This window comes from Rhinoderma darwinii, chromosome 7, assembly GCF_050947455.1.
Source record: "Rhinoderma darwinii isolate aRhiDar2 chromosome 7, aRhiDar2.hap1, whole genome shotgun sequence".
Lineage (NCBI taxonomy): Eukaryota > Metazoa > Chordata > Amphibia > Anura > Rhinodermatidae > Rhinoderma > Rhinoderma darwinii.
This window is the reverse complement of record NC_134693.1, coordinates 13,381,608-13,406,483: the sequence shown is the minus strand read 5'-3', so window position 1 is coordinate 13,406,483 and position 24,876 is coordinate 13,381,608. Positions and strand designations below refer to the sequence as shown.

Here is a 24,876-nt window from a genome sequence, read left to right as displayed (position 1 = left end):
ATATTGCCCCCATAGTGCTCCCCACACAGTATAATGCCCCCATAGTGCTCCCCACACAGTATATTGCCCCCATAGTGCTCCCCACACAGTATAATGCCCCCATAGTGCTCCCCACACAGTATAATGCCCCCAAAGTGCTCCCCACACAGTATATTGCCCCCAAAGTGCTCCCCACACAGTATATTGCCCCATAGTGCTCCCCACACAGTATAATGCCCCCATAGTGCTCCCCACAGTATAATGCCCCCATAGTGCTCCCCACAGTATAATGCCCCCATAGTGCTCCCCACACAGTATATTGCCCCCATAGTGCTCCCCACACAGTATATTGCCCCATAGTGCTCCCCACACAGTATAATGCCCCCATAGTGCTCCCCACACAGTATAATGCCCCCATAGTGCTCCCCACACAGTATAATGCCCCCATAGTGCTCCCCACACAGTATAATGCCCCCAAAGTGCTCCCCACACAGTATATTGCCCCATAGTGCTCCCCACACAGTATAATGCCCCCATAGTGCTCCCCACACAGTATATTGCCCCCATAGTGCTCCCCACACAGTATAATGCCCCCATAGTGCTCCCCACACAGTATAATGCCCCCATAGTGCTCCCCACACAGTATAATGCCCCCATAGTGCTCCCCACACAGTATAATGCCCCCATAGTGCTCCCCACACAGTATAATGCCCCCATAGTGCTCCCCACACAGTATATTGCCCCCATAGTGCTCCCCACACAGTATAATGCCCCCATAGTGCTCCCCACACAGTATAATGCCCCCATAGTGCTCCACACACAGTATAATGCCCCCATAGTGCTCCCCACACAGTATAATGCCCCCATAGTGCTCCCCACACAGTATAATGCCCCCATAGTGCTCCCCACACAGTATAATGCACCCATAGTGCTCCCCACACAGTATAATGCCCCCATAGTGCTCCCCACACAGTATAATGCCCCCATAGTGCTCCCCACACAGTATAATGCCCCCATAGTGCTCCCCACACAGTATAATGCCCCCATAGTGCTCCCCACACAGTATAATGCCCCCATAGTGCTCCCCACACAGTATATTGCCCCCATAGTGCTCCCCACACAGTATATTGCCCCCATAGTGCTCCCCACACAGTATATTGCCCCCATAGTGCTCCCCACACAGTATATTGCCCCCATAGTGCTCCCCACACAGTATATTGCCCCCATAGTGCTCCCCACAAAGTATAATGCCCCCATAGTGCTCCCCACACAGTATATTGCCCCATAGTGCTCCCCACACAGTATAATGCCCCCATAGTGCTCCCCACACAGTATATTGCCCCCATAGTGCTCCTCACACAGTATAGTGCCCCCATAGTGCTCCCCACACAGTATAGTGCCCCCATAGTGCTCCCCACACAGTATATTGCCCCCATAGTGCTCCCCACACAGTATAATGCCCCCATAGTGCTCCCCACACAGTATAATGCCCCCATAGTGCTCCCCACACAGTATAATGCCCCCATAGTGCTCCACACACAGTATAATGCCCCCATAGTGCTCCCCACACAGTATAATGCCCCCATAGTGCTCCCCACACAGTATAATGCCCCCATAGTGCTCCCCACACAGTATAATGCCCCCATAGTGCTCCCCACACAGTATAATGCCCCCATAGTGCTCCCCACACAGTATAATGCCCCCATAGTGCTCCCCACACAGTATAATGCCCCCATAGTGCTCCCCACACAGTATAATGCCCCCATAGTGCTCCCCACACAGTATAATGCCCCCATAGTGCTCCCCACACAGTATAATGCCCCCATAGTGCTCCCCACACAGTATAATGCCCCCATAGTGCTCCCCACACAGTATAATGCCCCCATAGTGCTCCCCACACAGTATAATGCCCCCATAGTGCTCCCCACACAGTATAATGCCCCCATAGTGCTCCCCACACAGTATAATGCCCCCATAGTGCTCCCCACACAGTATAATGCCCCCATAGTGCTCCCCACACAGTATAATGCCCCCATAGTGCTCCCCACACAGTATAATGCCCCCAAAGTGCTCCCCACACAGTATATTGCCCCCATAGTGCTCCCCACACAGTATAATGCCCCCATAGTGCTCCCCACACAGTATAATGCCCCCATAGTGCTCCCCACACAGTATAATGCCCCCATAGTGCTCCCCACACAGTATAATGCCCCCATAGTGCTCCCCACACAGTATAATGCCCCCATAGTGCTCCCCACACAGTATAATGCCCCCATAGTGCTCCCCACACAGTATAATGCCCCCATAGTGCTCCCCACACAGTATAATGCCCCCATAGTGCTCCCCACACAGTATAATGCCCCCATAGTGCTCCCCACACAGTATAATGCCCCCATAGTGCTCCCCACACAGTATAATGCCCCCATAGTGCTCCCCACACAGTATAATGCCCCCATAGTGCTCCCCACACAGTATAATGCCCCCATAGTGCTCCCCACACAGTATAATGCCCCCATAGTGCTCCCCACACAGTATAATGCCCCCATAGTGCTCCCCACACAGTATATTGCCCCCATAGTGCTCCCCACACAGTATATTGCCCCCATAGTGCTCCCCACACAGTATATTGCCCCCATAGTGCTCCCCACACAGTATATTGCCCCCATAGTGCCCCCATAGTGCTCCCCACACAGTATATTGCCCCCATAGTGCCCCCATAGTGCTCCCCACACAGTATATTGCCCCCATAGTGCTCCACACACCGTATAATGCCCCCATAGTGCTCCCCACACAGTATAATGCCCCCATAGTGCTCCACACACAGTATAATGCCCCCATAGTGCTCCCCACACAGTATAATGCCCCCATAGTGCTCCCCACACAGTATAATGCCCCCATAGTGCTCCCCACACAGTATAATGCCCCCATAGTGCTCCCCACACAGTATAATGCCCCCATAGTGCTCCCCACACAGTATAATGCCCCCATAGTGCTCCCCACACAGTATAATGCCCCCATAGTGCTCCCCACACAGTATAATGCCCCCATAGTGCTCCCCACACAGTATAATGCCCCCATAGTGCTCCCCACACAGTATATTGCCCCCATAGTGCTCCCCACACAGTATATTGCCCCCATAGTGCTCCCCACACAGTATATTGCCCCCATAGTGCTCCCCACACAGTATATTGCCCCATAGTGCTCCCCACACAGTATATTGCCCCATAGTGCTCCCCACAGTATAATGCCCCCATAGTGCTCCCCACACAGTATATTGCCCCATAGTGCTCCCCACACAGTATATTGCCCCCATAGTGCTCCCCACACAGTATATTGCCCCCATAGTGCTCCCCACACAGTATAATGCCCCCATAGTGCTCCCCACACAGTATATTGCCCCATAGTGCTCATAACACAGTATAATGCCCCCATAGTGCTCATAACGCAGTATAATGCCCCCATAGTGCTCACCACACAGTATAATGCCCCCATAGTGCTCCCCACACAGTATAATGCCCCCATAGTGCTCCCCACACAGTATAATGCCCCCATAGTGCTCACCACACAGTATAATGCCCCCATAGTGCTCACCACAGTATAATGCCCCCATAGTGCTCCCCACACAGTATAATGCCCCCATAGTGCTCCCCACACAGTATAATGCCCCCATAGTGCTCCCCACACAGTATAATGCCCCCATAGTGCTCCCCACACAGTATAATGCCCCCATAGTGCTCCCCACACAGTATAATGCCCCCATAGTGCTCCCCACACAGTATAATGCCCCCATAGTGCTCCCCACACAGTATAATGCCCCCATAGTGCTCCCCACACAGTATAATGCCCCCATAGTGCTCCCCACACAGTATAATGCCCCCATAGTGCTCCCCACACAGTATAATGCCCCCATAGTGCTCCCCACACAGTATAATGCCCCCATAGTGCTCCCCACACAGTATAATGCCCCCATAGTGCTCCCCACACAGTATAATGCCCCCATAGTGCGCCCCACACAGTATAATGCCCCCCACACAGTATAATGCCCCCATAGTGCTCCCCACACAGTATAATGCCCCCATAGTGCTCCCCACACAGTATAATGCCCCCATAGTGCTCCCCACACAGTATAATGCCCCCATAGTGCTCCCCACACAGTATAATGCCCCCATAGTGCTCCTCACACAGTATAATGCCCCCATAGTGCTCCTCACACAGTATAATGCCCCCATAGTGCTCCTCACACAGTATAATGCCCCCATAGTGCTCCTCACACAGTATAATGCCCCCATAGTGCTCCTCACACAGTATAATGCCCCCAAAACTGCCTCCACAGGATAATGCCTCCAAAACTGCCCCTCACAGGTGAGGTCCCGGCCTCGTGTCCGGCGATACATAGTGAATGCCACAGTAGGGCCCCCTGCTCTACCATTGGATTCAACTGTATCTGCGTCCTGAAGATGCAGTTTAAACCGGGATTTAAGAACAAAAAAAAACGACCACGCAAGATGACGTCTGTTAATTGCGCTGAATTTTGGTTTAATTTCTATGATCAGGGTTATCTCCGTTTTAACCACTTAAATGCCAAGGTCGATAGCGACCTTGACATCTAAGGCTACATTCACACATGCGTATCCGATTCACACGCGTGTAAATCTGGTCCGTGTGTTGCGTTATTGCATCTGTGCTTTGCGAGTGGCATGCGTTTTTCACGCACTCGCAAAGCACATTTTTTATTTTTTTCCAATGGAATTGATGCGCAAATCACGCACAGCACACAGATTTGCACCGTGTGCTGTGCGTGATTTTCACGCATACACTGACTTCAATGGGCGCGTAGGTGCGTGAAAAAACGCACCAATATAGGACATGCAGTGAGTTTCACCGAACGGACACGCACTGCATGAAAACTCCTGCATGTGTGAATGGACCCATTGAAATCAATGGGTCCGTGTGCTGTGCGTGATTTTTATACTCGTCCGAATGAGCCCTAAGCCAGTAGAAAGAGGGGACGGTCCCCTCTGCCTGCCCACCCAACACTATTGTGGGGTGCTGATGGTTGTCATGGCAGCCTGGGGGCCTACTAAAGGCCCCCAGGTTTGCCATCTTTGTACTCCTATTAAGAGCCGATAAAAAAATAACATACACTGCATTTCATTACTGTTGCAGTGTATTGTGCAAAGATCCCACGATCGCATGTTCAAGTCCCCTAGTGGGACTACAAAAAAAAAAGTGTCACACTTGCTGTTTTTTTGGTCACTTAGTTTCCCACAAAAAAAATAGTATAATTTTGGGGCACATGCAACTCTGATCAGTTTTTATTCCAATAGAAACTGCTCGCCCCGCAAAAAAAAAAAAAAGCCCTCTCACCGCTCCATCGACAGAAAAATAAGCTATTGTGTCAGAATATGGCAACACCAAACTTTTTTGTTTTTTTTCTTTGCAAAAGTAGTAAAACTTAAAAAAAAAAAAAAAAAAAAAGCTACATAAATTGGGTATCTGAGTAATCCTATTGACTCGCAGAATAAAGTTAACATGTCGTTTTTATTGCACGGTGAATACCGTAAACACGCAACCCAAAAAAATCATGGAGGAATTACTGTTTTTTTCCTATTCCACCCCACAAAGATTTTTTTTTTCTTGTTTCCCGGTACATTATATCGTCCAATAAATTGTGTCATGAAAAAGGACAACTTGTCCCGCAAAAACAAAAAAGCCCTCATAGGGCTGTATCGACGGGAAAAAAAAGTTATGGCTTTTGGAAAGTGGGGCGGAAAAAACGAAAAGTGGCTGCAACACTCCGGGTCTATTTACATGTTGAGGTGCAGTTAGGCTGTGTTTAGAGTTTTTTGCAGGAGGAAGATTCTGCTTCAAAATTCCGTTTGGGGTTTTGAGGCAGAATTTGTCCTTCCTGCACGTCGTTTGCTGCGATTTTCGCCGCGTTTTTGCGCTCGCGCCCATTGAGTGCTACTGGCAAAAAACTCCCCGAAATATGCATTCTCTGCCTCCTATTGATGTCAATAGGAGGTCAGAGGCGTAAACGCGCGAAGATGCGGCAAGTCCCTTCTTTCTCCTGCGAGGCGGTTTTACCGCTCGTGGGAGAAAACCGCCCCCGCCTCCTATTGAAATCAATGGGAGGCATTTTCGGCCGGTTTTTGACTAGTTTTGCGGAGCGGTTTCCACCCCAAAAAGCTCGTCAAAATACTCCGTGTGAACAGGGCCTTAGAACCGCTTAGAAAAACTGCATCCATTTTTGCAGCGATTTGGTTTGTTTTTTTCCATTCAGGTTTCTCTTTTTTTTTTTTTTTTTTTTTTTTTTTTTGAATCACCCGCATCGAGAAAAGTATAAAATAAACGGTAAAAATGCATGCAGTTTTTCGGATGTGGTTCTAACCGCGCCTCAACCGCAATGTGTGAATGGACCCTGGGTGTTTTGAGAATTGACAGCAAGTAGAGATCTTAAAAATAGCAAAGAATTAAAAAACAGAGTATATCAGAAAGTTGCAGAATTTATTTACATGTTGTGGTCGAATCACTTTTTGACGCAAATTGTGTGAACACAAAATTTGAAGCACATCCTGTAAGTCTTTTAGGCGCAGTTCACATCTGCATCTATTAAGGAAGTCACGACGCAGTGATTGGGCGCCGGTGGTCACGATCACACGACGCTCCGATTTACATTGGGGGTCCGTCGATGTGTCTGAGGTTTTCACAGGAAAAATAAGAGCTCCATGTGCGCGATTCTTCCTGTTAAATCGACTAAATTTACGTCTCCAACGCAAATATGAACTGCGCCTAAACGCAAATGCGCAGCTGATTGATTTTTTTTTGTCAGCCATATTGGCTGTGTCTATGGATACGCGTTACAGGCACTTTCTGAGGTAAATGTAGTCTGGATATAGCGTGGGGGAGGGGGTGTTATGTGGGTGACCACTTTGTTTGACCTTGTCCTGTTGCTCGGTGAGGTAATACTTTACACCTGTCAGCTGAGGTAATTTATGAGAGGGGCCGCTGTTGACGCTTTCCCATCGCTGACATGACGCCGCTGTCACTAATTACTGTGTGTGTTTTTGTGACAGAAAGCGCAACACACGGAGAGCGGGGCCTGGACAATACAGGCGCGCACTGCACGCCGGGATTTGTAGTCTTGCGCGCTCCTCCCTCTGATTTCCAGCCCCACCTGCCGGAACTACAACTCCCATGCTGCCCGGACGTTAAGGTCCCGGATGTCTACCGCGCCGGAAGAGAAGACAGCCTCTTTCCCAGCCATCTTTTGGCTTAACTAGCAAGCGAGCTCCGCGCTCCAGGCCTCGTAGAATCGGAGGACATCCACCTCTTTAGGGGCCATCATGCCCGGGCATTTGCAGGAAGGCTTCGGCTGCGTCGTCACTAACCGTTTCGACCAGTTATTTGACGATGAGTCCGATCCCTTCGAGGTTCTGAAGGCAGCCGAGAACAAGAAGAAGGAGGGAGCGGGGGCACCGGGCCAGGGCGCAGGCAAGACCGCTGCCCAGGCCGCCAAGCAGCCCAAGAAGGAGTCTCAGAAGGACCGCAGGAACCCGCTGCCAGAGAAGAAGGAGGAGGCCGCGCCGCCTGTGGCCCTGAAGAAAGAAGGTAAAGCGGGCGGCAGGGACCCCGGGCATGGGACAAGGCCGAGGAAGTAGGCCTCTGTGGTGCACCCCTTATAGACGGGTCTCCTTGTACCCCGCCTCTATGCGCATGTGCAGCGCCCCAGTACTAGGCCTCACCAGAAGTCGGGTGCATTCTCACTTTCGGGGTTCAGTGTTCCCTACTGCACCCCCACATTTATGTCAAACCAGAGGCCGACTCTGCTGGGTGAGCAGGGGGCGCCGCAGGGTGTTGTGGACGATTGAACGTCACTGCGGGTGTTGGTGACCCGGGTCTGCGCCCTGCACGTGGTGCTGTCACCCTGATCTGTAGGAGGGTGTATGGCGGGAGATGGCCGCTCACCACGTGGTTACTGGAGGAGGAGGATGGGGGGGTGGAGGCTCTGCTGTGTCACAACATGAGTGGGGAACACGTGGTGGAGGACGATATCGGGGCACCCTGGCGGAGATTTGGGGTTCGGTGGATCGCCGGGGGGAGGGGCGGTGTTGATGTAGCACGTGCAGCTCAGAAGTTACATTATGGGAAGTTTCCTCTTGAGTTTTGTTACATTTGGATCAGGTCGTGGGGGGAAGGGGTGTGAATGGAGACATTTTAGACAAGTGTTAATGTTTGTGTTGTGATTAGTATTTCCCCTCCCCCACAAATAAATTTTGACATCAGTCCTGTGTAATGCAGTTTCTTTTCTACCTCCTAGATTTTGACTTCAGGAGTAACTTCTTTATAAGTTAATATTTACAAAAGTGCCACAAATCTCTCCCGATACGGGGGTCACACTGTCACGTTGCTTGTTCCTTCCGGAAGTGTCGCGTGATGTTGTGCGGTATCTGCCAATGGTAATCTTCCTGGACACCGTCAACCTTCAGAAACTGCAAATGACAGCGACTTTCATTTAATGGGACACTTGTCATGTGACTGGTGAACGCCATGGATACGAGTAATTTACCTGTGTTTCCAGTGACTTCCATAGGGGGCGCACCACTTACCATAACACAAGTTTTGGGCACCAAAGAGAGGGTTGGATCCAGCGTAATTTAAAGTTAAAATGGAACCTGGTTCCAAGTTTAATTAGTCCAGTTAAAACAGGATCAAAAATAGGAGAGTGAGGTCCTGGAGTATAGGGAGAGGTATTGTAGGTATGTGGAGCCTACGCGTTTCAGACGCTTCCTGCGTCCTTAGTGATGGCTGAAGTTTTGGGCACCATCATGCTTTAGACTTAAAAGGGATTCCCCCTCTATAGACTTTGCACATTTCCAATTCTCTATAATGGTGAGTGTCCGGACCGGTGGATCGGGCGCCCATTTTTTCAGGATCGGTGAGGTTCCCAGCAGTCAGACCTCCACGGATCGTGAGCGATCGGTGTGCAGCGACACATTTTTACATTGAAGTGTAGCAATGCTTGCACCAAGTCTGCACTAGTTCAAGAGGGGCGTTCCTGAACAGGTGTCACCCCGATCTGTGACCCACGGGACAACTTTCCCCGATGCATGCAGTCTGTCGTACAGCTCCTAGCGTGCTCTGATAAGCTGGTACATGTAGGGAACGTGGAAGAACCCCAGGCTAGTGCCATGTGGGGCGCGTGATGCAACATTTATGCAGTCTAGCTTTCCTCCTAAGAAGTCTATGGAGATGTGACCTGACCGTTTCATCTGTCATTGACTCTTATGGTGGGTGTCTGTCATCCCTATAGAGTTCACCACTAGCTGGACTAGTCTATGGGCCATGTGATAGGTGATCGCTGCTGACTCTCTAGTAGAGGTGTTTGCACGTCGGAAGTTGTTTCTATGGACTTTGTGCCGCGATTATCCCTCCTGCTCCGCCCAGTTGATACGTACACATATGGCTCATTACTAGGTGAGGTTTAGTATTGCTGTAGTGTTAGGCCTGGGCTGGATGATGCGTGACCGTTGAGTCGCACGCGGAGGATTGCATCGAGCTGCGCGATCTGAGCTACTCTATTCAGAAATCGGCCATAATGAACTTACCTACAACGTCACTGTTACGTCCTCCCCGGATCCACATCCAGGGGGCAGCAATAAGGCGAGTGACGTCACCATGTAGCACAGATCTTGCACTCTATCTGGAGTTGTAGTTTTTTTACGTGCAGTCCGTCACATGTAATCACCTCCTGTTTTCTTGGCGTCTGTACGATGTTTAAAGCCCCTGTCAGCGTTTGCTGGGTGTGGGAGCCATTGTTCAGCTCGCAGCACATCTAGTGCACAGACCCAGGTCTGCGACCACACCCAAGTATAATTTATTTTTGAAGGTAGTAATCTAGCTGCCTGCATTACACCCATTGGGTTATTAGCCCATGAGTCTTGCTACGCCTGAGACTTGTTGCCCGGGTTATTATTGGCTAGCCTACGTTTGCAGCACTTTATAGGCTTCAGCAGCTGTTGTCAGAGCCAGTTCAGCGGTAGCGCTACCAGGCGGCTATTCTCAGGCTCTTGTTGGAGCCCAGAATGCGCTGTCAATCAAGACGGGCTGCTTATCCAGAAGACCTTGCAGCATGCCGGTGACCTTATTCTGTTCAGATATCTCTGTAACTGTAGTAAGGTTGTGTTTTGCTGAAAGCAGCTTGTAATCCTACACCTAAACATGTGCACACGCTGTGGGGGAGGAGACGCCATATAAAGTCATAATAAATATGAGTAACCTGATCATATCCGCGCAGGAGCACAGTTTTCTTGCATTGGTTAATACTGTACTTGGCGGTGTAGTTTCATGTCTGGCGATTTTATATTCTCATTATGGCCCCTTAGGTGCTGGAGTGACCCATTAGTAACCTATAAGACTGGGACTAAAGTTGTCCTATGACGGACGACTTATACCATTAAATGCAACTTCTGTTTTGCTGTATGTTTTGAGTAGTTCTCTTTCTCTATCCGCAGCATTTAACCCATTTTTGTTTTCTCTTTTCCTTTGTTTGGTGTTTATTATACCCGGTTTGTGGTCAACATCGTCCTTTGCCCCCCAATGTCTCACTTTCCCTGCCGCTCGGCCTCTGTGCCATCGATGACTTATTGACCTGTGGTGTTTGTGTGTGTCCAGGGATCAGGAGAGTTGGCAGGAGGCCTGACCAGCAACAGCCGCAACCCCCTCAGCAGCAGCAGCAGTCCACACAGGCCCCACAGGGCGAAGGGAAGCCTACCGACAGAAGACCCGTCGAGAGGCGGCCACCTCGTGAACGTCGCTTTGATAAGCCGGCTGAAGAAAAGGGTGAAGCAGGGGAGTTCTCCGTGGACAGGTAAATGTGGCCGCTTGACAGATGTCATTTTCACTGTGCAGATATTATAACCACCTCCTGAGGGATTGCGCAGAACAAAGACCTATACTTAGACAAGTAAAGCTCCTGTAACAGGAAAAGATATTTCCTGACACATTGAATGTGCTCTGCAACTTATTGTACCTCCGTCTGGCTGCATGTTTGAATGTTTGCCTGCATATAAACTATATATATCACTTTAATCCATTTCATGTATCCATTTGACCAGATCTATATGGCGGCCGTCTCCGTACATTGTCGTTTAATGGATTCTCTCCTAGAAGTAATTATAATAGGGGAGAATGCCTCCCATAATTCACTATCCATTGGAACATAAATATGCCCTAAAAACCTAGAGCTTGTACAGAGCTTTTATTCTCTCAGGTCCATGTCTTCCATTGAGAACTTTAAATTCATCCCTCCTCTAGGCCCCTTGGTGAGCGGCCACCTCGTGGTCGTGGCGGACCCGGTGGAAGAGGTGGACGCGGTCGTGGACGTGGTATCGGCAGGGGCGATGGCTTTGACTCTCGTGGCAAACGTGAATTCGACAGACACAGTGGCAGCGACCGAGTGTAAGTAGCCTTTGCTGTTCATTTCAACTTTCCTTTTGATGATTTATTGTGTTTTCCCAATTACCTTTCGTCCCCACTGACCATATAACTCATTTTGGTTAGTTCTTCACATTTCAGTGGCCCGAAACATGAGGACAAGAGGGGCGGCAGCGGATCCCACAACTGGGGAAATGTAAAGGATGAACTGAGGTTGGTTGGGATGATTCTTGGAAACGCTTACTCTTTTTTGTTTTCTAAAAATTAAAAATCAGCGGGATTATTTTGCATTTGTGGTGTGGGATCCATCAGATAGAAGCACTTGTTGTATTTTGCAGGCTTGTTCTTTTTCTTGGAGGTCTAAATGATTATTTTCCTTGGAAAACTGGAGTTTTACAAGACTAAGTTAACGTGGCTTCCAAAAAAGAAAAAAAAAAGCTGGTACCGCAAATAAATGATTTTATTCGTATTAAGGCTCTATGCACCCAACCGTAGATGTTGTTGCAATTACGTACCCATTAATGTCTAGTGATCGTGAACACCTTCCCGTATATATTTGCTGCCTGGGCCATAGAAAGCCTCTGCAAAAGATTGGACATGTCCTGTCTTTTTTTTTTTTTTTTTACGCACTTTGCGCCCATATTTTATATGGGAGCTCGGCCTGCAAATGCGGGTGGCTGTCTGCGGCCGGCCGCGCCCGTAATCACTGACCTGTGAACACGGGCACGGTCGTGTGCATGGGGCCTAAGCCCCTGATGGCTTGTCCTGCCGGCGCATTTCTGTATAATCCTGGGTTGTCTACACCCTGAGCTCTTTGCAGTGTCACTGATAAGGGCTGACCGGGCAGTATTTTTGTTGGATAAGCCCTTCCCCCATCTTCAGCCCGTCGAAGCCGGTCTGTTGCTACTGTATTTGTAGACTAGAAAGCAAGTCTGCGTTTAGTTTGACAACGTCCCTCCTTGTTTCGTTTTCTTAAGGCCCTTTTACACAGGCCAATTATCGGGCCCGCGAGCGTTCACAGATCGCTCGTTCCGAACATTGCCCAGTGTAAGCAAGGCAACGATCAGCCGATGAACGAGCAAACATTTGTTCGTCGGCTGACTATCGTTTACGCAGCCGAAAATAACGTGTCTGCAGCATATTTCCCTGTGTAAGCAGGGAGATGCGCTGCCAACATGAAGAAATGTATGGGGACGAACTATCGTAGTAACAAGCGCTCGCCCCCATATATCGCTCTTTGTGAAAGCAGCAAATGTGCGCCAATCAAAGAGCTGTCTCGTTCGGTGTTGGTTTACACGGCCCTCGTAGTGTTGTGTAAGTAATCATGCAGACGGCCGTGCCCATAACCATGGCCGCGTTTTCGGGCGGTGCTCCCATAAAAAGTATGGGGGCACGGCCTGTAAAACACGAAAAGTAGGACATGCTCCATAATTCCCGGCACTGTTCTACACCACGGGCACATACGTAGCGATACAGAAAGGTGTCCGCAATAGAACAGAGTGGGTCCGTACTTACGGACCCTATTACGGTTCGCAATTACGGAGATTTTTGTGTGCATGGGGCCCAAGAGGACCCTTACATGGCTGGATTTGTTGCCTGCATCCGTTCGGTCTGACTGCTCTTGCTTACGTAATCAGAAAAAAAAATGAGCTTGGACCGTAGCGTGTCGACAGTCGTAATGCTCAGCAGGTTTGGTATAAAAGTAGTGATCATTTGCAGCATTTCTCATTAGTAGTAACTAAGCTTAAAGGGGTTTTCAAGTCTTGGCAAGCAGCGACATAGTGCTAGGACATGCTATCACTTGCTGATTGGTGGCGGCTGACTGCTGGGACCCTCGCCAGTTACTAGATTGAAGTGCCAGCGGTGCCCTGTGAGGACTGAAAGGGTAACTAAACGTTCAAAAAACATTCGACATGTTATAGTGACATGTCAGAAGTTTTGATTGGTGGGGGTTTGAGCACTAATACCCCCACCGACCACTAAAAATGCAGAAGTGCTCGGGTGAGCCGCTTAGTTTCCGATCGGCTTTTCTCGGATATCTGAGCAATTGGTGTACGGGCTCAATAGATAGTCTGAGCCTGTACATCAACTGCTCGGCTTTCCGATAAAAGCCGATCAGAAACTAAGCAGCCGGCACCCGAGCACTTCTGCTTCGTTTTAGTGATCAATGGGGGTCTCAGTGTTCAAACCCCCACCGATCAACACGTCTGACATGTCGGAACTTTTTTTTGAAAGATTAAGTTACCCTTGAAGCTACTGCAGATTTTACGCAAGGCGTTTAATTGCAGGAAAGTACCGAAATCAACTTGTGATGTGGATTCTCAGTCTGCAGAATTTCAATTTCTCTCGTGAAAAGGCTGAGTAATTTCTACAGTAAAAGTCCGGTTGGAAATTCTGCAGTGTTTTCGCTGTGTGTGGACATACCGTATTGCCGCTGCCCAGGGGGCTGTGCCCGTCGGACCCCATTGATCAGCAACTTATGACATATCCTAGCAGTACGTTTTCACTTGTCTGGACTCTCTGGAGTAGCCTATTTATTGTTCTGTCCAGTACTTGACAAAGTTGAGTTGTAGGAGGCCTGTTATAAAACTGCGGTTCAACTGATTGACCCCTATAGAAGTGTGCCCTGGAGCCAGTTTTAAGGCCCTTTTACATCAGCCAATAATTGGGCAAAAGAGTGTTCGTATGTACGCTCGTTCCCTATCATTGCCTTGTGTAAACTGGGCAACTGTCAGCCGATGAACGAGCAAATGCTTGTTTATCAGCTGATCGTATCGTTTATGCAGCATGCGCATCTGTGTAAACAGGGAGACCTGCTGCTGTTATGATGGAAATTTATAGTAACAGCCGCTTGTCCCCATACATAGCTCCTTGTGAAAGGAGCAAACGAGCGCTGATCAACGAGCTGTCTCGTTGAACGGCACTTGTCGTGAAGGCAAAAATTGGCCGGTGTAAAAGGATTCCTCTTAGTTCACCCCTTTTTGCTCAGCGGGATGCGGTGTTTACACAGTCTTCACTTAGGCTTCGTTCACATCTGCACTAGGTCTTCGTTGCGTTGGAGCTTTCCGTCGGAACAGCCCTGACCGACACAAATGGAAACTATTCGATTCCGTCAAAACCACGAAACCCTTGCACAACGGAGACAAACGGAAACCATTGGCACCGGATTCGTCGCCATTGAAATCAATGGTGATGAAAACGGAAACCTATGGTTTCCGTCTGTGTCTGACAGGGCTCCGTTCCGACGGAAAGCTCCATCGGAACGGAGCCCTAGTGCAGATGTATAGGAAGCCTTCGCTTGGGGGATTATCAAGTGGATGCTTTTGCACATGCTAGCTTAGTGTTAAAAGGGAATCCTATTGATTGGCCCGGATTGGGCATCGTGTCACGGATTCTTTTATAGGATTTCCCATAAACAAAACCAGGCAGTGGATTCTTTAGTAAATTGTCACCTTTCACATCTATGATTAGGAGAACAGGTTTTTAAAATGACCGTTTTAAATATACCCTTTTTGTGCCATTTAACCTGCCCTTGCATGAGCAGCAACTAATATATAGGTGCTCCTAGACTTACGTGCTTATAATACGTTTTAATAGAAACATGTGTTACTCTTGTGGGTGAGGCAAATATCGGCTGTTCGCATCTGAGTTAGAGCCGCAGTTAGCGGCTTCCGTCACAGATCCAGCCGAAAATACCGGAAACAATACATCCGCCTGCTGCGCTATTGCTTCCGGCAAAATGACTGAAACCGTTGAAGTCAATGGGTTCTGCTAGGCACCAATGGTGTCTGTCATGTAACGGAACCGCCAATTCCAGTAATTTTATTCTGCTGATCTGACCGAGCAGAGCAATGGAAGCACCGATCTAAAGGGGTTGTCCACTTTCTGAAAACTGATGACCTATCCATCGGATAGGTCATCCGTATATGATCGGTGCATGTCCGACATCCGGACCGCGCAACGATCCGTAACTCCGGCTGCCTCCGTGAACAGGATGAAGTAGTTGGAGCCGGAAGCAGATGGCTCCGACCAGTGCATAGCGGCCGTTCGACTGAACTACAGCTCTTCTCCTGTTCACTTGCATAAGAGCCGAGCTGCAGCTCGGCCGCTATTTGGCTTAGCCATCTGCTTCCGTCAACCTCTTCTGGCAGCCGGAGTGGCGGATCGGTGCGGGGTCCGGGTGTCAGACACGCACCGATCGTATACTGATGACCTATCTGATGGATAGGTCATTAGTTGTCAAAGTGGAAAATCTCTTAAGTCTGCATGTCATACAGTTATAGGAAAATTCTCTACCATCTTAGGAACACAATTTATCTAATATTTAATATTTCTGTTTATCATATGACTAAGCCAAAGATCAGAAAAAGCAGTGTTTTCCTCATTGTATAACTTACAGCGAACTGGACCAGTCAACTGTAACAGAGGAGACACCCGAAACCGAAGAACAACCCACCGCCGACACCGAGAACAAGTAAGTGCTAACAATATAGGTTTGCCCCCCCCCCCCCCCCCCCCCACATGCAATATAGTATATATAATAGGTTTTATGTTTAGCTGACATTTAGGTTTGGATGAAGTTGTAATCCTTTAGCTGATCACATGACACCGATTTCTGTTTGTGTAGTACTGACACATCTGGAACGCCTGCTGGTGGTCCTTGTGCTGTTTAGGTAATCAGAGGACACTTAGAACACAGGCATGATTTTATATATATATGTAGTCAGAAAAGATCCAGTGCCGTGTACCATTGTGCCTCATGGTGGGTACGACGCCTTTTTCAGGGAGAATGAGGTTGAAGAGGTGAAGGAGGAGGGACCTAAGGAAATGACTCTGGACGAATGGAAAGCCGTGCAAGACAAAGAGCGTGCAAAAGTGGAGTTCAACATTCGGAAACCAAACGAAGGTGCTGACGGCCAATGGAAGAAAGGCTTTGTCCTCCACAAGTCCAAGAGTGAAGAGGTAATTACATTATCGTTTAATCACTACATAATGTGGATTTACTTAAATGCACTGTGGGTTTGGAGGTACATTTGGTAAGACAACTAGTTGTTTAAAGGGTGGGAAATCCTGTGTAATGCACTATGAAGCAAGGCTGACTTATTCTGCATCCACTATGTGGTTGTATGCATGTTTTTTGTTTTTTTAAAGAGTGACGGCACTTTCATCAAACTCTGTCATATAGTCATAACAAAAGTCTGGATCGATGGGAGTCCCGGTACTGAGATGAAAGTGCAGAAGCTGAGCGCTTTGCTCCTTTTGTCTGTGATCAGCGCTCCCCGTCCGCTTGAAGACGACTCACATAAACGTTATATGTCTTCAGCCCGACAGGGAGCAGCGATCACAGCCATAGGTGCGTGTCTGCGCCTTCGTCTCAGCCATAGTAGAGGTCTCCGCACCCGGACCCCCACCGATCCAGACTTCTGATAAGTCTCTGATATATCAAAAGTTTGAAAGTACAGTTACTCTTTAATATACTTCAGAAATGACAGGGAAGACCCCTGACTAATTCAGATTCACTGTACGTAAGATGTTTACAACCAGAGGGTAACTTTAGGGGAGGATATTTGATACAAGCTTAGATTTGCTGGTGAACAATACTGAATCCCAGAATATCTTCTGATGTCACCACTGGTCTATGTTCCTCTGGAGATTGTTTGGGACCTGGGGGTTTCATTCAGCAGTAGTCCTCTTTGCTAGCAAGTCTCTGGATATTTTTTTTTTCCTGGCTTTAAAGTCATGACCAACACCACAAATAAAATCTGATCATGTATCTGTTAGGCCTTATTCAGACGGCCGTGTTCAGTCCGTGATATACGGACCGTGTGTCGGCTGTACTTCTCGGACCGAACACTGTTCAGTAAGCCGGGCTCCTAGAATCCGTAGCCCGGCTTCCTGAGCTGTGTTCGGTCCGGGAAGTACAGCCGTCACGCGGTCCGTATATCTCGGACTGAACATGGCCGTCTGAATAAGGCTTTAGTCAGCTAAAGCTTCACACTTTGACACTTTTAAGGCCCATTTCACGCTTTGCATTTCGTTGCTAGTTCAACAATTCTTTAAGGGAGTTGTCTAGGATTAGATAAAAGCTCTGGTCTATTGGCTGTGTTTGGTATTGCAGCTGATCCTTATTTACTTGAATGGCTGTGCTGCAGTACCACATAAAGCCCATGGACAAGAGTGGTGCTGTTTCTGGAGGAGGGGAAAAAAAAGTAGACCACCTTCCCAATATCCCGAACAACCTTGAAATATATGCAGCGGTGTGGAAGGGATTGCAGTTGATCTCGTAGGCAGCATTTGTTGGGCTGTGAATGCTGTCATCTTCCACTCATAATGGGGTTGTCTGGTTTCAGTCATTTCATATGGGTGGTAATATAGTGAGTGCGCTAGTTGTAAACCATGTCAGACTATACTTGGTTAGGGGTACATATGTCACATTTTATTTGTTTTTATTATTTTTCCTACGTATCTTATGGGATGATATTGTATTTATGAGGGTGGCTTTTTGTTTTATTTTATTTTACGTTTGCCATTTAGCCAATTATCCATTTGGTTGTCCTATTTTGTACTTCTAGATACGTATGTATGAACAGTCTGATGTGATGAGCAAAGAAGTTTGGGTAATTATTTTAATAACACACTACAGAAGTCATTTTTGGATGGGTTTGAAGGCTTGACAACTTAGGTAGAATTATCCTTTAAGTGCCGTTATATCGCTAAATAATTACTATGTGCTGCGTCTGATTGCTGACTACATAGATTTTATTTGCATTGGTGACAAACTGCTTACTGTGTGCAACCAGGCCGAATGCCTTCCAAATACAGAACAAATTTAAAAAAAAAAATTGCATTCTTTATTACGTAGATTTAGGAATTCTGTCATTTTGCACATGGTTAGGATATAAATGAAGATTCCCTTATGATCTTTTATAAACTAATTTGATGTATATGGCTCTTTATGCCCTGCAATATCCTAATATAATGTGTAGCATGAACAACTGTTCTACAATATATAGGGCTGCAAAGCGGTTTTGTCTTTAGAGTTGGGGGCGCTGTTTTAACGGCTTGGTGACCACCAATACGCCTTTTCACGGCGGTCACGAAGGGGCCTTAGACTGGGCCGCCGCCTTTTCACGGCGGCCCAGTCTAAGTCCTGCACGGATGTCACGGGAGTCTCCTGCTACGACGACCGCGGTCGAAGTTTACTTCGATCGCGTCCGTTTAACCCGTTAAATGCCGCGGTCATTAGCGAACGTGGCATTTAAATCGTATACAGTGGGAGCTCCCACTCTCACCCATTGGCGGCCCGCAAGTGCAATCGTGGGCCTCCAATGGGGTTCCATGGCAGCCAGGGGCCCCCACGTCTGCTCAGGGCACATGCCTATTAGGACGTGCCAAAGGCATAAAAAAAGTTATAGCTCTTTGAATGCGACTATAGAAAGACATAGCTCGGTCATTAGGGCCTAAAATAGGCTGGTCACTAAGGGGTTAAACTATTGCATTTAGTTTTTGTAGAGGGAAAGTTTAGAGGTAAACTTTTTTAAAGAGAGGTTTGATTTAGGACAGTGAAGTCGGGGTCCAGGCTGAGGGACCCTAAACTATGATCATGGGGATTCATAGCTGGTCCAGCATTTTGCATATTTCACTTATTTTCCTTTTGTATTTGGAATGTTATTTTATGTTCTTTCTCAGCCGTTTGTTACTTTAGCAATTTTTAAGGACGCTTTAAAAAATTTATTGCTGGGGTGCATGACTAGCAGGGATCTAAACCTTAAATGTGTGATCATGTGCTTATGTATTTAGAGGGGGATGTTTGTTATTTTAGGCAAATAGACAATGCTATATTGCATCAGTTGTTTGATAAGGAGGGGTGGGTGTATTATCATAGCCATTTTTTATTTGTATGTAGTGATCTTGGAGGTGGTTTTGGGCAGTGTCGTCCTTAAACGCACTTTTCCTTTTTTTTTTTTCTTTTGGCAGGTTCAAGCAGAGTCTGAAGGTTTGGACCATCACTTCCGCAAGCCTGCAAACGACATCACTTCCCAACTTGAGATCAATTTTGGAGATCTTGGTCGCCCTGGGCGTGGGCGTGGCGGTGGAAGAGGAGGCCGCGGACGCGGTGGAAGGCCTAGTCGTGGAGGTAGAACTGACAAGGTAATTTAATGCATCTCTTATGACATTGCTCTAAGATTTGTTGAAGGAAAATAACTTTTAAACGTCTTCAAAAAAGTTCAGTCAATGACCATCGTTACAAAAGCTCAAAGAAGCACTCTGGATTTGTGTGTGTTTGTGTGTCCCTACCCCATCCCCGTTTTATACGTGTCCCCCCTACCCCATCCCCGTTTTGTACATGTAATGTAGGGACTTACCTGCTGCTGTATTTCACAGCACAAATCCTACAGCGTCTACTGTAGAAACCGGATGTCAGTCTCTCTATAACACTTAGGCTGGGTTCACACGAGCACATTAACGTCCGTAATGGACGGACGTATTTCGGCTGGAAGTCCCAGACCGAACTCCGTGCAGGGAGCCGGACTCCTAGCATCATAGTTATGTACTACGCTAGGAGTCCCTGTCTCTCCGTGGAACTACTGTCCCGTACTGAAAACATGATTACAGTACGGGACAGTAGTCCTGCAGAGAGGCAGGGACTCCTAGCATCGTACATAACTATGATGCTAGAAGCCCGGCTCCCTGCAGTGTGTTCGGTCCGGGACTTCTGCCCGAAATACGTCCATCCATTACGGACGTTAATGTGCTCATGTGAACCCAGCCTAAGGCTGGGTTCACACGACCTATTTTCGGGCGTAAACGAGGCGTATTATGCCTCGATTTTACGCCTGAAAATAGGGCTACAATACGTCTGCAAACATCTGCCCATTCATTTGAATGGGTTTGCCGACGTACTGTGCCGACGACCGACAGCTGTCAAACGACGACGCGTAAAATGACTGCCTCGGCAAAGAAGTGCAGGACACTTTGAAACGTAATTTGAGCCGTTTTTCATTGAAGTCAATGAAGAGCAGCTGAAGATTACGGGCGTCAAAGACACCTCGCAAAATGCGAGGAGGAGCTTTTACGTCTGAAACGACGCAGCTGTTTTCTCCTGAAAACAGTCTGTCTTTTCAGACGTAAAAGCCAGTTCTGGTGTGCACATACCCCAAGACTGGATGTGAGCTTATTTTCAGCATAGCTGGGCTCCACTACTGCAGATTGTGTCCTGCTGCAATGTGTATGCTTGTAACCCCTTCACACATAACAACATTTCTCTCTGTTTCAGTCAAGCGTCTCTGCTCCTGATGTAGATGACCCTGAGGCTTTCCCAGCTCTGTCGTAAACTGGATGACTAAAAAAGTCCCATCCTGGTGCCCTTGTGGCCCCTCCCTTCTACGAGGCTTGCATGCTTAAGGATCCTAAACAACTACAAAATTAAAGACTGTCGATCATACCATTCACACCTATGGACTGAATTTTATCTGTTTTAAAAGAAAAAAAAAAATTGGACTTCTCTCGCTACACAGAAGCAACCATACGGTAGTTCAGTTTTGTATTTAGATAAGTACTGGTAGCAGGGACGTTTTCATAATTTTTCCAGAGATTATGCATTCTTCATGGATACTTTTTGTATGGCTGCTTGAAAATATGCGTTTCCAAACTTGAAATATAGGTGTGAAAAGTGTGTACCAGTTAAAGCTTTCACTTCATCTGTGTTTTTATTATCTTCAAATGTTTTTTTTGTTTCCCCCCCCCCCCCCCCTTAAGCTTTTAGTTTTTATGCTAACACTAGATTTTATTTTTCTGTTTTTAAACCTTTAGATTTGACATGTAAGCCACGTGCCCTGCTTAGTTTTAAAAACAAAAAGTTGGTTAATTTTTTATTTTTTTATTTTTTTTTTCAACAAAACACTGATACCCAATTTCAATTTGGAAAGGTATGTGTTGGTGGTGGATTATTTTTTAGACTTAAACCCCAAACAAAAAAATAAAAAATTTAATTTAGAGGACAGAAGTAGAGAACACCCAATCGCCAGTGTGGGTTTATAAGCCGCCTACTGGAATTTCAGAACTTTTTTTGTCCAAGATCACAATAGCTTTAAATCTCAAATGTGCAGCTCAATGTCCTGGGGGAGCTATGGTGTGTGTGTATATATTTTTTGTTTTTTCTTATTTTTTATTTTTACACATGAAGAAAACCATTTCCATTCACCAAGACTAAAGTATATATAAATATCCAGTAATTTTCTGCAAACCTTGTATTAGGAAAAAGCATTTTATAAATGGCACTGAAGAGACTTGATAGGTTACTTACTGGCCTTCTAAGCCTGTATTCTTTTTAGAAGGGGTGAAGCAAAAGGATCCCTTCTAATTTTTACCCCTAATTGTCCTATATGTTCAGCTTCTCGGGTTCACTGGTTGACAAATGAATGTTCCTCTTTCAGGGGATGTTACATAAATCCCACACCCTTTTTAGGGTTTTTTTTTTTGTTTTGTTTTTTTTTTTGATTATTTAAATTGCTAATGTTGAGGGGGAGAAAAAAAATGACCACTTAAAACTAATGGACACGAAAGAAAAACACAAAAAAAAAATACACAAAAATAAAAAATAGATAAAAAGTTGTCTACAGTGTTTGTTAGGATAAGATACTCATTATTTAATATTCTTTTACACTTTTTAGCAGGCTATAAAATTTGTAGGTTCTTCTCTGCATAGTTTAATTAAAAACAGATATTATCGCCCTATTTTTATAAAAGCTGTACAGTCGACAAAGTACTCAGAACCGTCGAGCACCACGATAAGCGCGGTCGTAAATGTTCCTGTGCCCCTTGCGGTTTTGTACTCTGCCGGATGTGCCCGGTCGTTTTCAGCGCTGGCAGGGTCAGTGGTGTTTTTATTCAACTGGCTTAACTGTTTTGAGATTATTTTCTAGGAGATATAATTTACTATGAGGCTACAAACCAGAGGTATTATAAATGGCAGTGCATTAACGTATAAATGGGAGGAGCGTGCGCAGAACTGAGGCAAGTCGCATCAGCGGAGGTCCTATAAATACCTATTGCGGAGTGGGAAATTTTGCTCGGTTCTTTTATGTATGCTTCCCTTGGCTAGTTGCATGCCCTATGAGACAGAGGTGTTATTCCGAGGGTCTTTCTGGCCACTCACCCGTAGTAAGTGATTGGGTCTCCCTGGGATATGTGCTACGCTGTACCTAATCCAGCAGCTCTTCCACTCATTGCTGCTTAGTACATATTAAAGTGGAGGCCTGATTGTTCGCTGTGACGGGAGGCCAGACCATGCAATACCGAATAACCCCTTTTAAGGGCTCATGGGCATCAGTCCTCTATAGGTGCAGCTCAATAAATAGGCTATATAGGAGTAGGGAAATGCGCACAGTCAATTTGCACTGTCTCTAGCTGCACTAATCATTCATGCACATTTCCTATTGCGATACATTACAGGTATCGCATGGTGTGTAATAATATCTGCAGCAAATTTAACGAGCGCAATTTCCTCTAATCGTGTGCACCATTAAGTGATGCCCATGCCCTATTAGATGCATATGCAAGGTGCCCATATGACTAGCTGGTCCCAGCAGCAGGACCCTGGCGGTTATTGCACACAGCCCACTAAAAACAATGGGTATCTGTGCAGAATCGAGCAGTCCTCTACAATGAGAGCTGTTCTGTTTTTGTTTATAGTATGGGTGGGGAGGGGCGAGCAAGTGTTGCCCCCCACCTCTCATTTTCAGTTGCCCTAATAGAGCATATCCAAAGCTGACATCCCCGGTACAAACAGGCTTTAGCTGTAGCTTTCTGAAAAGCACTGCAGTCTGACCCGGAGGCTCGGAGGTGGCCTCTAATAAGTAGCTCAGAATATGTTGTGAAGTTTGCCGGTGTGCAGTTCTTTCTAATGTGAATCTTTTTCTGCCTGTCTGCCAAATAGTTTACCCTGTGGAAGCACTGATTACCCTATTGTGGTTTCTGTGGCCGCAGCAAATTCACTTTATTTTTATTTTATTTTTTGGATTTCTTTTTTAAGTTCTTAAGCAAATGCAAACAGGTAGCCCCGATTTGTCCCCAAATGCATAAAATAAGCCCTTGCTCTGAAAAAAAAATTCCTATAGCCGATAAAAAGTCCATCTGACTTAGTTGATGATGTTTCATAGTTGTAAATTTGCCTCAAGTCCATTTTTATGTGTGAACTGAAACTGTGAACCAACCTGTCTTTGATGGATGCTTATTGAATTAAAGGTTAATTTTCATGCTCTTGCCAGTCTGACGGGAAGTGCTGTGGCAGCGTGATTATTCCTGAACAACGTCGCGAGGCCTCGTGCATTCACCTCTCCAGATTTGATTTAATCCCTATGACAACACTTGTGTACACAGGCATGAAAGTTGACTTCAGCTTTTGTAATAAGGCAGAATTTACAAAAATGGAACAGAATAAACCAGTCCAGGTAAGAGGTTTAATGAAACGGGCTACATTTTTTTGTATATCTGTCAATGCTAAAATAAAATTGCTGTGTATTTATGCCCATACTCCGTGTTGAGCTCATTATCGCTGAGCTAAAAATTCCCTGGAAACGTAATTGAATAAATGCTGGTCCGAAGCCTAAAGCTGAAATATATAAAGTAGCGATGACTGACTGATTTTTGTTTTTGCTTTCCTATTGTTATGCCATACATGCGAGAGAAAAGTCGGCTGATCCTGACAAAAATCTTCGTTTTGCTAGGATGATTTATGATATTAATGTATCCAGTGATTATGTTCTAATGCATAATCCAGTTTCCCAAACTGGGCTGTGACCCCCGGTGGGGTCGTGTGAAGAACACCGGGTAGTCGTGGGCCACTCGCCAATGACCCCAGGCCCCCAAGAGTGGCATGTCCGGGTTTCAACTCTGTCCTCAAGACGCAGATATAGTTGAATCCAATGCTGGAGCAGGAAGTTGATGGGTCTGTGCTCCAGAATTCACTATGTAATGCCGGCAGTGAGTGGCTCGGAGTAGACAGGTGGGATGTAGTGATGTCATCGCGCCTGTCGGCCGAGCCACACGCTGCATAGACCTGAGGAGCAGAGGCATATCCTCCACTCGTCAGGGGAACATGGATAGGTTAGTAATTTTATTTTTATTAGGCTCTATGGGGCATGTTAGGGCTCATGCACATGACTGTAGTGGTGTGCACGGCCTGTGATTTGCAGCTCGGGTTGGCCGTGGAGTCAGGCCGTGTGCATTCATTTTAATGAGTCTGGATCGCGATATACGGCCGTAATAAGACAAGTCCTATCTTTTTGCAGTCCAGGCTCCCGGGCAATACATGGACCGTGGAAACCACAGTCGTGTGAATGGTCCCATAGAAATGAATGGGACCGCAATTCACCCGCAGATTTGCGGGTTAATTTCCGCCGCACCACGATCGTGTTCATGGGGCCTTACTGTGGGGGCATTATGCTGTCAGTCTTTGCC

The 24,876-nt window shown here is 46.9% G+C and overlaps 1 protein-coding gene across 4 annotated transcripts; it reads left to right on the top strand.

The window, feature by feature from the left end:
* Positions 1-7,194: 7,194 nt before the first annotated feature.
* Positions 7,195-23,695, top strand: SERBP1 (SERPINE1 mRNA binding protein 1). Of its 4 annotated transcripts, none has more exons than XM_075832805.1 (9): positions 7,196-7,590; positions 10,654-10,849; positions 11,296-11,439; positions 11,557-11,628; positions 15,815-15,889; positions 16,200-16,377; positions 17,988-18,032; positions 19,393-19,566; positions 20,693-23,695. In XM_075832805.1, the coding sequence occupies exons 1-9, from the start codon at positions 7,326-7,328 to the stop codon at positions 20,747-20,749; spliced, it is 1,206 nt and encodes a 401-aa protein (XP_075688920.1). In that variant the 5' UTR covers positions 7,196-7,325; the 3' UTR covers positions 20,750-23,695. The 4 variants fall into 4 exon arrangements, with proteins under 4 accessions (XP_075688922.1, XP_075688921.1, XP_075688920.1 ...); XM_075832804.1 differs by having other exon boundaries at positions 11,542-11,628; XM_075832807.1 differs by lacking the exon at positions 17,988-18,032 and having other exon boundaries at positions 7,195-7,590.
* Positions 23,696-24,876: the final 1,181 nt, after the last annotated feature.